Source organism: Pseudopodoces humilis, chromosome 22 (assembly GCF_049639895.1).
Source record: "Pseudopodoces humilis isolate 2021_Gansu_Grassland_sample_001 chromosome 22, ASM4963989v1, whole genome shotgun sequence".
In the NCBI taxonomy this organism is placed as follows: Eukaryota; Metazoa; Chordata; class Aves; order Passeriformes; family Paridae; genus Pseudopodoces; species Pseudopodoces humilis.
In genome coordinates this window covers 1-13584 of record NC_142221.1, presented here as the reverse complement: position 1 = coordinate 13584, position 13584 = coordinate 1, and the positions used below count along the sequence as shown (strand labels likewise).

Sequence of the window (13584 nt, the reverse complement as noted above, 5' to 3'; positions counted from 1 at the left end):
AAATTTGATAAATACTGATCAAAAATACATAAATATTTAAAATAAACAACATCTAAACATTGAAAGGCAGTACTGAGTAAAATACCAAAATTTAATGCCAAAATAATTTACATAACTGAGAGAAATAAATTCATAAGTTTTTTTTTTGAAAAGGTATAAAATTAAATTAGTGAAATGATACAACTAAATGCTTTCAATGAAAACATGATTTAAAACTCACATTCTTGCTTTTAGCTTATTTTCTAATGGATTTAACAAATACTGTTTGATGTTCAGGACTTGGAAACTCCTAGTCAAGCAGCTGAAAGTGAAGACTGCAAGAATGCAACTGTCTTTGTAAAATAATTTTCACTTCCATAAACAGCATGCAGGGAGGACTTAGGGCAGAATTAAAAGTAATATTGATCTTAAAAAAAAGAAATCATTAGAAAATGTCAGGAAAAAGATACGTGTAAAATGAGAGCGAATCATGGATGGCTTGAATGCTGGAGAAGACTCTTCACCTTCCTGAAATATGATAGTGACAATGTCATTTCCAATATGTCGCTTCCTTTCTACCTGGAAAAAAAAAGGAAAAGAAAAAAGGGAAAAAGAAAGAAAAGGCAAAAAGAAAGAGACAGCCACAGTGAGTTACAAGACATAAATAAGTATCTTAGCAATTCTGTGACAGAATAGTAAAACAATATTCCTAAACTGCAAACAGAAAAATTACAGTCAGTATGACAGAGGGCAATATAAAATCATTACTTAAGTATAAGCAAGTAAACCTAGAAACAACACAGTGCACACAAGGCAGGTTCTAGAAGAACAGATACTGTGTATGTTTAGAAATGCACTCATAGTTTCCATAATTAATATTCACAAATCAGGCATGGAAGCCCAAGCATTCCAAAAAAGCAAATCTATTGCTTGAAATTAAAGGACAAAAGATTCTGGTGCTAAGTTATTATCTAAAAAAAATATCCTGGTTGGACTCCATTTTCTTTGGTGATCTTGTCATCAGTCCAAGCAAAAAGCACGATAAGACTGACAAAGGAACAGGAAAAGTACATTTTAATTATATCATTTAACTATATTACTGTAAGAATGCACAACAAATAATAAATCAAGTAATTTGTAAGTAATTTTGGTAAATCATTATGGATGCACAATGTATAAAGTATTTTTAAAATCATAGATACAAAGAAAGCCTTGAGCAATGAATGACAGCACATTTGAACAAGAACCCATCAGGTTAATCCATAAGAGTGTGACAGCACTTCTTTACAGTTACCAACATTAACATGCTCACAAGGGGAATTTCTTTCAAGCTACACTAATTACTACTCAAGCAAGAGTTATGTGTTACACATGTGAATATTCCTACAATTCACACACAAGGCTAATTTCCAGTTTTCCTAAAATCTTTGAGGTAGTAATTACAGCAGTGAAGCTCTGAACACCACACTTACTCAATCACTTGTTAGTGAAGCAATTTAGATCTTCTTCACAAGTATCTTTTGTACCTTAATGGAGATGATAGGATGCATTATTTCTAACAATCATGAAATTTTCAGCATTAGGTAGAATACTGAGGAAAAATCTCATGGCTTACATTTCTAAAATATTAGCAGACAAGAAATCCTTTATTTCTTATTAAGTTTTAGACTTTGTGATTTACCAAATAAATAGGAAAATAAGAAAGAGAGAACCATGTACCTGCTGCTTGTTCTCTCTAGAATATGGTAGCATGGTGGAAACATGGAACATAATTTCATGACCTTGAAAAACTGTATAGATGGAACAGGTTCCAGTTGTATCATCTGCAAGGGAAGCCAACATTTTAAGGAGGAGCATGTCCTCTAGGTTTTCTGAAGATGGAAAGATATTTCAAGTCCTTCTACCAAATCTTCTTCAGTTATCCTTTTTGGTCTGATCCATTTTAGAAAATGTCCACACTGCATGCTTCATGTGAGTCCAAACCCAAGTTTGCAAATAATCTGCATATTCACACTTAAAACCTACGACGACTTTCACCTACCCTCCTGAAATCACACGGGTCTTCAACCCACAATGTCCTACTATCATGAAGCAAGTAACATGTCAAGCTATTGCTCACCTCATTTCATCTTAAAATGAGACTGTTCACCTTGATAACACATGTCGTAACTGCATTCCATACCATTGACTAAAGCTGACCTGACTCTTTCCTGGTGAAGCAGAGCATTTAGTACACATATGAGGAAGTCTATTTGGGGATTGTTTCTTAACTATGATAGATATGATATGCAATAAGAAGAAACATTTAGAATACAACTCCACCCCCATTTATTGCTTCAGATGAATTCTTACTTTTAGTGTCCAGTCCTCCTCTGTAGCCTGACCAGCCTTTCAAAGTAATTGTGTCGCCCAAGAGATGCAAAAATCGTTGAAAACTTTCACTTCCAGTTTCTACATGTGGGAGGGAGAAATGTTACCAAAAAAGCATACACATACTTATAGAACATGTTTTTAAAATAACCAAAATAAGGAAATGGGTCCTGCTTCCAGGACACAAGTTTCAGCTGAATTAGTTTCCTTTCATGTCTTCACGCCTACTGCCTTTCCAGAAACAGCATCCTAACCTTGCAGAATAGGCATCATCACGTGACATTAAACAGTGACTTCTTTTGCTAACACCCATGCTGTTCAAGTGCATAGGAGAATGTGATTGTGCTGTAAAAGAGTGAAAGACTTACAAGCAGTGAGTTAATGAGTCGCCTCCTTCAACTGCATCTTTTTTCTAAACATTATGTCTCTCAGACTATTTCTAGAGGAGTGATTTCACTGTCTTTCAAGCTGTACCAGTAGGCTTTGTACAGCAACTTCTTACAGAATTAGAAGGCCCTGTGCTACAATTTTTCACCCAACACATGAAATCAAACAAAATAACTCTTCATATAACCACTACCTCCTGCCTTGTTTCCGGCTCTAGGCACCATCTTCCTTTTTTTTTATTCAGATGAATAAAATAATTAAGGAGAAGGTGAAAAACTCACCATTACTGAACATTTCATCATCTGTAAGCTGACCATCCTTAGCATAAAGGACTCCAAATTTAAAATTCACAGATCCCTGAGAAATAAAACCAAATATTATATGATAAACAGACAATGAAACAGAGGACCTAAAAATCTGTTTCCTCTGAAGACTTTTATATATGTATCTTTGTACACATCCTACACATCAGAACATACACTTTATACCATCTCCTATATACCATCTCCTAATACCTAATAATTTACCCTTAAACTTTTATAGTATAGCATAAAATTATTAATCTAAGTTGGCAATCTATTATTATGAGATATTAAGTTGGTGCTCAAAGTTATTTTTGATGTCATGTTCTAAAAACATTAATTTTTTACTGTAATTCGCAATTGATTTCAAAGTCATCATAAGCACGTCAAAGCTGTATTCACTGGACAGGTCTGTGAGCTAGAAGTGCTGAAGTTTATACTTACCTCTTGCTCTTCAAGAACCAATAAATCCTGTAAGCAAAAACAGTATCTTTAGCACACTTGTATTAAAGATTCTACAAGGATGATAGTTTTGTGGTTTTAAGTTTTGATTTGAAATGGCCAGTTCAATAGAAAAAGACAGTTTAAGTACTACTACATATAATCATCATTATTAGCCGCTATTGGAAGAAACAAACTAGTAGTATTTATACTTAATTACTTCTATTTCCAGAAAATAATAAAAGAACCAAACAAAAAAAGTCACCTCCTACCTTTTGTATCTCAGGATGAAAAATTTCTCTTGGGCTCTTCTCAAATTTATCAAGACTCATAGCACTGAAACATAAATGAAATAGTGCTTTATAGAAGGGCAAGTACACATTTCAACGCTGAACCACCAACTGATTGCAGTAACAACTGGTTACAAAACGAATTGTTCCAAGAGCCTCTGTTAAATGGAATGTTTTGTGGACCTGCCGTTTCTTTCCCAAAACACTAACTTCCAACACTTCCTAAACTTCTTTTGTATTTTAAAAACAGAAATTAGGGAGACCCCCCATGTGGAGATCAGTTTTAAGTTTATTTATTTATAAAGCACAGAGCTCTACTATATTACCCTTCACTTTGGCTTTAAACATAATCACCATAAGCATTTTAGGAGGGCTCAATAACCAAAGCTATTTTTTAAGTTCTCTCTCTTCTTAAATAATTCAAGGCAAGTCAAATGAAAAATGAGAAGTCCAGCATCAAATTCATAGAGCAATGATTCACAGGCAGAAAAGATATTCACATAAAAAGCAAGATCAACCACCTCAATAAACAGAAATATCTAATTCATAGCATTTTTTTCTTAACTCGTACTTCTGCATTTAACATTGTTTCTATGCCCCTTTCCATCCATCCCCAAGCATTAAAGAACTGTGTGGTATGTCATGGAGCACCAAATACAATCTTCCTGGGGCACAGCGAACTAACATAGAGGTGAAATCTTTCCACTGTTGCTTGTGTTAGATCACAGTGCAGAGATGATTTTCTTTAGTTCCTTTTGAAAAGTACTAAAACCTTCCAAAGAATTTAGAAAAAGGACATTTATTACTGCAACTAAAATTCTTTGAGACAGTCTTTATCTAGATTCACACCAGGTGTAAACAGGTTGAGATGTCAAAGGACTATCAATTAGGCCTGAGGGATGCCTCAAGGACCTTAAAAGCAAAAAAAATTGTCAGGGAAGAGTTTTCAGTCCAAGCTGAAGCAGGCAAAAGGAGATGACTTTTATGCAATTGACTGTATGTGACACACACCCTGAGAGAAACAAAGTCTGAAACAAGCCTTCCATCTTCCTCTGTAGAATACTGGAGCATCACAGGGTGCTAGAAACAGGTCAGGGTGTTTTAGCAACAGAGTTACAGCCCTAGCTAACAGATGACAGTTTCTGCACCCTGGGATGCCTGACAAGGTAAACACTTGTGGGTGGAGTGGAGAGAGAGGCTGGGTTGGAAAGGGATGTTAGGAAGAGTGACTTCAGTGACTGGTGGGCAGACATGGAAAATCAGGTACTTACGCAGGTCGAGAATACAGTACAATTAGGAACACTATTCAAGCCAAAATGGTAGGAGTTCAAAGAGAGCACTTAGCTCAACTTGAAGAAGAAGATGAAAGGTATCTCAAGTGTTTTCAACCCACTATCTTGACGCTCCAAAACAGAGCCCCAGCCCAGGAAATCAGATTTAAGAAGTGAGACTCAAAGGCCTGATAGCCTCTCAGGTAAATTCAGTAGTCTGGGACCTCTCATAAATCTTGTGCAGTAGCAGGAACATCCAGATCTGTTGGTAGCGACACCAAAACACATGGTCTGCATCCAGAATTCTCCTTTCACACAGGCACTGACAGTGTTAACTGGTGTCCCGGTTTCAATCAAACAAGAGATATTTGTTCCTACTCTATACAGATTACAGGTTTTAAAAACCTGCAAACCACACAGTTGTCTGGTATACACCATTTGTTTAGCAAAAGACACTTTTAATGGGTTCCTAGAGAAGCTAAAACCCTTACAGAAGATCCATTAAATGACACTGTCAGAGAGGAATTTAAGAAAACACACCACGTGATAAGATTGTAAAAACTGCAGATTAAATTTGAATTAATGCTTTGAAAATCAGTGCTCTGACATTTCAGCTGATGAAATTGTTCAAAGAAATAGAAACAGTGTTGGGTTTGCTCACTTTATATTCTCTTCTACCACAAAAGAGGCAGGGCAGAGTACAAGCATGCTCATACGAACTCTACATGAGAGTAGGAATTTTCTTGGCTTCACTGTGCATTATACACCTGTAGTGTGTAGTGAGACCCAGATGAAGACAATCAGCTAAAGAAATAATTCTTGGCATCTTGACTGCTTGCTTCCTTCCTGCTAGGGCCACATAATAACCACCAGTGAAAACCTGCTATTCCTTACCTCTTTTTATTGTCTAATTTTAAAAAATATTTCTTCTCTATCACTGCAGTTCCACTTAGTACCTGTTTTCCAATTGAAAACTGTCCTTCTGCTGAAGGAAAAGTGCTAAGAAATTTCTCCTCATTAAAAGTTTTCACTTTGTCTGTCCAAGAACAGGCTTTAAAACCACTTTTTGCTGCCTTCAATGATTAAGACTTGCAAAACTGTTTTTATAGATTTATCATGAAAACCACAGAACATAAGCTCTGAATTACAGGAAAAGGTATACAGATAAATATCTAAACTGATAACTTATTTGTAAATACATACCTTAATATAGATTTCACTGATAATGTTTTTGTGGGACTGTAAGGGAGACATATTTTCTGAGTACCCTGTAAACAAGAAAAACTAGGATATACTACAGGACATACCAACTTTTTCTGCATAATCAAACAGGAATTTTAATAAAAAACAATTAAGTTAAAAAAAGAAGAAAAAAGGTAATTTTACTTAGCTATATTTACTGATTAGATTTATTACTTAGATTTATTATTACAATTTTTATGTTGATATATTCACTGATTTAGAGGAAAAAAAGTCATGGGTGTTGCAAAGAAAAGAAAAGCAAACCATGCATGTCTACAGTAGAGCTGCTTGTATAAAAGACTGTCATGGAACATTATGTGGAAAAAAAGTGAAACCAGTATCAGACCTGCCTATTTTCTTACCATTGTACAAGAAAATCCTAAAAGCAGTATAAAGTCATTGACTAAACTGATCATAGGATGTGATCAAGAACAATTTAGGCATCATTTCTAAAAAAAAAAGCATTTTGTTAGAACAATTAGAAAAGATCTGACATTACAGATTCCTGTCAAAAAGTTTAGTATAACATTATCTGCAAATTTAGTTTAATTTTATCTACTATGGTAAAGTTATATGCTCTTATTATATAAGATGAAAATATGTAACAAATACTAGAATTACAGAGAAAGAAGAAAAAGCATATGATAAACATATCCAAAACAAACAAACAAAAGTCAGAACAGCAGTTAAATATTTGTTTCTTACTGTTTTTCTCCAAAGTATTGAATGATATTGAGGAATGCGCTGATTATTTTGGTCAGACAGTACAACAGACAGGAAGAAAGGGTTCTTCTCTGCATCTGTACCTATATAATTCTGATGAACTGTTGGGAGAAAAACAAGTAGCACTATCAGTCATAAGGAAGACACACCCACCCACTCGTGTGCAGAATCAAAGAGACACTTGTCTATACATAAAAGTATATCATTGTATTCATAAATAATTACGTATTTATATATAGATGTGTAAAAAAAACACCCCAAGAGATAAGTACAGCTTTCAAAGCCAATCAGGATTTCAAAACATCCCTTTTTGGTAGCAGGGGTTTCATTCCTTACAGACACCCATCCTCAGTTTTGAGGTTAAACACACATGAAACAAGGACTTGTTTCATGTACAAGACAAAAAATGTTTTAATACTAAATTAACACCATACCTTTTTCCATATTGAAATAACAACAATTCAAAACTACATTACATTTTCATTGGTCTGAATTCCAATCAATCCACGAAAAATAATTACCTTTCCCTAAAAAATACTTGAAGTACCATCTTGTATGATACTCTGGGTTTTCCAAATGCACATCTGTTCTGTGCCATGTACCTGGAGCATAGTCTGTATTCTGAAATAGAATTGGGAGACTGTTACATTAAATGTCAAGGGAAAAAAGAGGATAAAATATAGGCAAAAACAAATAAAGACTGGCTGATTCACTTGAAATTTTAGCTGTAAACTAGTTTTTAAAAAGCAAGGATTTTTCTGAAGTCAGTTGGTGTGTAGCTGAAATAAAGGTTCCTCCCTCTCATTTACTCTTTGTTGTAATTTCTCCCTAAGTAGGTAAGTCCTAAAATGTCAGTGAAAAGGAGGTCTTTCAATGTAGAATTTGAAGACAAACATTTTTAAAACTTAAATAAATTAATGCTTTCTGGTTTCATTTTCTCAGTTATTCCCAAATTAATCCTCAAAGTCTCCTTGCTTGACTAAAGCATGCCTTGGAAGTTCTTCAGTGCTGTTTCTCATAAATTAAGGTAAATTCCCAAGCATCCCTCAAGTCCTTTCCCACTATGAATTAACATGCGAAGAAAAAGCCATTCTCCATAATCATTCACCCTGTGGCCATTCATCACCCACTCTATGAATCTTTCCGCAATACGAGCTAATTGGCTTTTAAGCTGCATGAAACTGAGCTAAAAAGACAGAGGACCAAACATGACCCCCACATAGAATCAATGCAGAATAGTCAGACTGCTTTCAACTGCAGAGAAACATTTTAACAGAGTAAAAGCATGATATTTTAGTAAAAGCCTGTCTGCACAAGCCAGCCTTTAGTCCAGGCAACAATATTAAAGGTAGTGTCCTTGAAATTCTCCTGGACCACTGAGAATAAAGAAAAACAATAGCCTTGTGTATTAAGAAAAGCATGCAAAACAATATGTATTAACCAATAGTAACTTGCTAAGCCTGTGGACTCTGTCAAACTATAAAAGTGTGCTAAAGATAGAAATAAACAACGTTCGCCATACTACTGTGAAGACTCATGAATACTCTGAGTGGTTTCTCAGTAGTCAACTCTGCAGCCAGTGCTGATGCAAGCAGATGATCAGTAACAGTTTGCTGTTACTATTAGTTTAATACACAGCTTACCAAGATCTTACAAGTATTTATAGAATATAAGGTCTTCTTTTTTCCAATATTAAGATGGTATTTACAGATGAAAAAGTTTTGCCAAGGAAGATAAAACATGAAGTTAAGTGGAAACCTAAGTGTCACTGGAGTGGCTGCAGGGACATGTTGATATATTTTATATATTAGTAAAGGCCTGTATGCACAAACCAGCCTTTGAAATAAGTTGTGATATTAAAGGCTAAAGTCCTTGAAACCTTCCTGAAGAAGAAAGAGTAAAGCAAAACAATATCCTTGTGTGAAGGAGAAAAAATGTAAACTGTGTGTGTTAGCCAATGTAGCTTGCCTTGCCCACGGACCCTGTAAAACCCTACAAAAGGTGTGCTAAAGATAGAAATAAACGGTGTTCACGTTTACTTCTGTGAAGGCTGGTGAATAAACTGGCGGTCTCTCAAGAGGGACACACTGTGAGTTTAGCAGAAAGAACGATGAAGAGAATGACTCTCTGAGGCTCTGCTCAACTTCTTTCTCTCTTATTTGAAGATAAGCATAGCTGTGAAAAGACAGCTAAGGGTCAAAAAAATGAAACAAAACCTCATCACACCAAGGAGCTAACTTTAAAGAACAGAGGTCAGCTTGAACATCATAGTACCAACAGGACAGCATATATACACAGTGATGAACTAGAGACTGGGAAGTGTCATTCAGAGGTGTTTTTCTCCTAACACAATCGAGTGAGCAAAAATGTTACTAAAACGAAACAAAATGCCAGAATTTTCAAAGTCCTCTTCCTTAGTAAATGACTGCAAAGGCATCTTTCGTAGGTGAAAAATAACTGAATATGAATAATTTTCTCAGCATTCTATGAGCATTTTCAGGCACTTACCTCACCAGAGGAGCCATTTTCCACACGGAACCGTCCAGCTCTTTGAATGGCTCCATCAGCATCACTAGATATAAGCTATAAGAGAGTTTAACATAGAGGTTCCATTTCCAAAAATAGCCATACAATCAGCAATCAAAGCTTACTACCATTTCTTTTTGTTCCAGGCATCATGAGTCCCCACAGAGAAGAGATCAGTTTAGCTATTACTAATTTGACTGAAGATTTTGAATGACCCAGCAAGAACTCTAACAAGACATGAATGACATGCTACTGTGGAAAACATGTAGCAAGAAAAGTTAAGTATTCAACTTAAGAACCTTTAAACATCTGTACTCCAAAAACAACACACTTTCATAAAATGCTAGCAGAATTTTTAAGAAAAACAACCAAGAAACAAGAACATTTGTGTGAGCTTATTGTCAATTTATAATTATAAATAACTTTTTCTTTTCCAGCAGAAGACTCTAAGTACTAGGAATGAAAGAGCCTCTTACCAGAAAGCAGTTTACTTGACCTTTTGGATTAAAACACCATAGCTTTTATGTGGAATGTATGGAAAGAAAAGGAAGATACCTGGTGTTCCCACAGTGCAACTTCCAGCAACTAGGACACCAATTTACACCCAATTAACATACACATTAATAAATATACTACCCGAGACCTTTAAATTTACAACTATAGCTAGTAGAAAACTTGTGATTTCCTCCCACAGTAATAGAGCTGGAGCTCATTTTCTTAACTCCTCCCCCCTTCTGCTATTCTACAGTAAATTTGTGTAATTTCATTATGACCTTGTAATCAGAATGACACTGTTTTAACTGCTGACATATTCTCCCAGTGGAGAAGAAATTTATATATGAGAAAAAAGAAGTGCCAACTTAATTGTTGAATTTCAAGAAAATACAGAATAACTGATAGATTCTACGGAACTGTTTTCAAAATCTTAATTCTGACTAGTTCATTTAGTTTTAAGCCCTCTCCTACTATCATGGGTCATGTACATATAAAATTATATACACATGTATGTACACACGTGAGCATGTATACAGTTTATAACTTAAATAATTGCAAGTATATCAGTAAATACTACCCTAATTTTTTGCCATCTTCAGATTCTAAGAGGAAGAAAGGCTCAATTTCCATCTGGAGGTAAACACAGTATTTATATAACACTTCCTTTCCTGTTACAATTAAATATTAATTAATAAGGTAGTAAAAAGATCTACTCTCACAGGTCTGATGTATATCTATTCAGAAACCACTTTATATAGCTTACAACTTTCAAGTCCAGCTAAGAAAGCACATTTTCCAAACTAGATCAAATTCTTTTACTTGGAAATGAAAAGGATTAGAGCTCTGCATTATAAGCTGATAAACTGAAGGACAGGCTATGTATACTTACAAGCTCCACAGATCCATAATGCTTTCTGCTAAACTCTCCACGTCTGCAACCCAGATCTTCAGAGACAGAGCTGGAATAGAAACGCTTCATCAGTGTACACAAGTCAACTAGCCTTACATTTCCCACAATGCTATACCCTGCCGTTAAAAAAATATCATTTCTGCTGAGCAAGGTTCACAGCATATAAACTCACTGCTGCAGAGAACCCTTCTTACAGCACGCACAATCTCTAGCAGCCATTGCAGTCTGGCTTTCACATTACTCCTAAAGGAAATGTCCGTGCCCTGACTGGAAGTAAAAGCTATGATTAAGTTAAATACTTAGGCATGATGCAATCAGAGTTCCAAAGAGGGTGGTGGCTCATAACTGTGTTCAAAATGTAAACTTAATGTCTCAAAGAGAACAACTGCACTGTACAACTCAGTAAGACCACACATAGTAGGTTGCTACTGGCTTTTTCAGTCCTTTTGTAGCCTACACACAACAAGAAACAAAATCAGTACTTTAATTTTAGAGCATAAGGAAATAACAGCATTTCAGAGGTTTCCCTCCACCACCTTAACAAAGACAGAAAAGCGATTCTAGAATGTGAAGTCCAAAATCCACCTGCATTACCAACCTCATATCATCGTATCACTTTATGCACCACCTCTTCACAAACTGCATTCCAAAAATTTGAAGACACAGACTGTCTTATTTGTCTTATTCTTTGTCTTATTATTGTCTTATTCTTTATCTTGCCACAAACCACACCCTTTAGTATCAAAAGCATTTTTCTGACAGCACTCTCAATAAGTAAAAAAACCAGGAGTATATGTGAGCTAATGATTAAAACAAGATTGCTTTAATATCAATATTCTCATTCATGTCCCAAATTCAAACTACCTAAAACATACCTACCCTTCAAACACACTAGCAGTCCTTTTAAAAATCAGAATTATACTCAAGAGCTAATCTCTGCTTTTTCTCAACTGAACTACTTTATATCGCACATTGCCTGTTTCATATCTTGTAAGTAAAGCAGAATCTTACACCAACATAAATGCTATAGAGACAACCTCATAAAAATTAGGCATCTTAGCTTCAATTTAGGCACAGGTAAGATTCACATTATCACGCTATTTGCATCAGTGCATATACTCCCTAATGAATTCTTGCCTGCATACCTCTTTGTATCTACATTCTCGGTTACCATCAAGATTTGTACTCAACTCTCTCACATATCACATCTGCTAATTTAAAAAATACACTGTGATTAAAATCAACTGTTCATATTAATTTTCTTCATTGAATTACATCCTTCCTCAGTCCTGATCTATATAAGAAAAATGGCTGTTCGAATTACGACAATTTTAGAGTAGTTTTTATCCTATTAAGATGAAATGCCAGCACTAAAGAGGTTAGTTCATCAGTGCCTCAGATCAGCTGGGCTCAGTAGTTTAAAATTTACTTACATTGTGAAGTATTTAAATACAGATGCGCCTTTATTCACATGAATATAACTAACCAGCTTGCATGCATTTGTACAGCATCTACACAGTATACTCCACCTCCCTTTCCCATTTGTCTGGAAATGACAGATGCAGTCGTATAAATGAACAGTAATGATGAAGAGGAGAGAGGACTACCTTCCCCCCGTTTCAACAGAAGCTCCTACAAAACTGTGCTGAAAGCTGAACAAAGAAACACAATCAAATGCATTTGCTAATCTAAACGTAGACATTTTTAGGATCCTAGTGTCAAATCACAAGTTTTGTCTTTCAGAAGTTCGACACTGGAAAGCACTTTACCTGGGGGACGGGAGAGTAGTGGCAGAAGGGGGTGAGTTTGCACCTGTGTGATCAGAAGGATATAGCCTGCGTGCTCCCTTGGGCTTGCCATTCTCCTTAGCATCTACATGTTTACTTGTCAGTGTCGGTCAATCTATTTTCATTTAAGAAAGTCACAAGCACTAACGCAGCCAGCAATCGTGTAATTGCAGTGATATCCCAGCGCTATCTGCTTGCACGAGCGCAACGCTGAATACGCTGCGAAACCGATTCCGAAGCCGCTCGTCCGACTCCGCCCACACCACCTGCGGCAGCCCGAAGGAGACGGCTGCAGCTCGGGGGTCCTGCTGCTCCGCTAGCTCGAGGACCAGCCGCCCCACACCACAGGAGCGTCCAGCGCCGCTCGCCCGGGCGGCCCCTCCAGTCCCCGGTCCGCAGAAGCAAAGCACCGCCTTCCTCTCCGCCATCGCCGGTCGGCAGCGCGCCGCGCCCCCCCCACCCGAGCTCAGCCCCCTCCTCCGGTACCGCTGAGTGAGGCCGAGGAACCGGGTGGATGCCCCTTCCGCGCTGCTCAGCTCCATGCGGGCGGCCAGACGGAGACTTCACCCCTCCAGCGTCGCTCCCGCGGCTCCGTCCCGCGCGGCAGAGATGCCGGCGGCTCTCCGCGCACATCCCGCTCCCCCGGCGCACGGCCCCCGCGTCCGCCCCGGGCCGCCAACCACTCATATGCCGCGTCGGCCGCTGCGCCGCCGGCAGGGCCCGCCGGGAGTTGTAGTCTCGGGCTGAGAGCCGGCTGCCCTCCGCCGCCGGGAGCTGCAGTCCCGCGAGGGGAGCGAACGGGTCCTTCGCCCCTACGCCCCTGTGCCAGTACCGCCCCTCCGGAATGTCGGCTTTATAAAC

At 37.4% G+C, this 13584-nt stretch overlaps 1 protein-coding gene across 2 annotated transcripts in view; it reads right to left on the bottom strand.

Annotated features, from left to right (window-relative positions):
• Nucleotides 1-13364, bottom strand: part of GARNL3 (GTPase activating Rap/RanGAP domain like 3) — a 37788-nt gene extending 24424 nt beyond the window's left edge. The window contains exons 1-12 of one of the 2 annotated variants that reach the window (XM_014258063.2): nt 13210-13364; nt 10916-10985; nt 9514-9588; nt 7527-7626; nt 6988-7106; nt 6244-6308; nt 3752-3815; nt 3483-3509; nt 3018-3093; nt 2332-2430; nt 1699-1802; nt 450-558 (exon numbers count right to left, since the gene is read on the bottom strand). In XM_014258063.2, coding sequence (XP_014113538.2) covers nt 450-558; nt 1699-1802; nt 2332-2430; nt 3018-3093; nt 3483-3509; nt 3752-3815; nt 6244-6308; nt 6988-7106; nt 7527-7626; nt 9514-9588; nt 10916-10985; nt 13210-13265 — 964 coding nt within the window. In that variant the 5' untranslated portion in view covers nt 13266-13364. Of the gene's footprint in view, nt 1-449; nt 559-1698; nt 1803-2331; nt 2431-3017; nt 3094-3482; nt 3510-3751; nt 3816-6243; nt 6309-6644; nt 6724-6987; nt 7107-7526; nt 7627-9513; nt 9589-10915; nt 10986-13209 lie in introns of those variants that run through there. The other variant, XM_014258064.2, reaches the window with a different exon arrangement.
• Nucleotides 13365-13584: the final 220 nt, after the last annotated feature.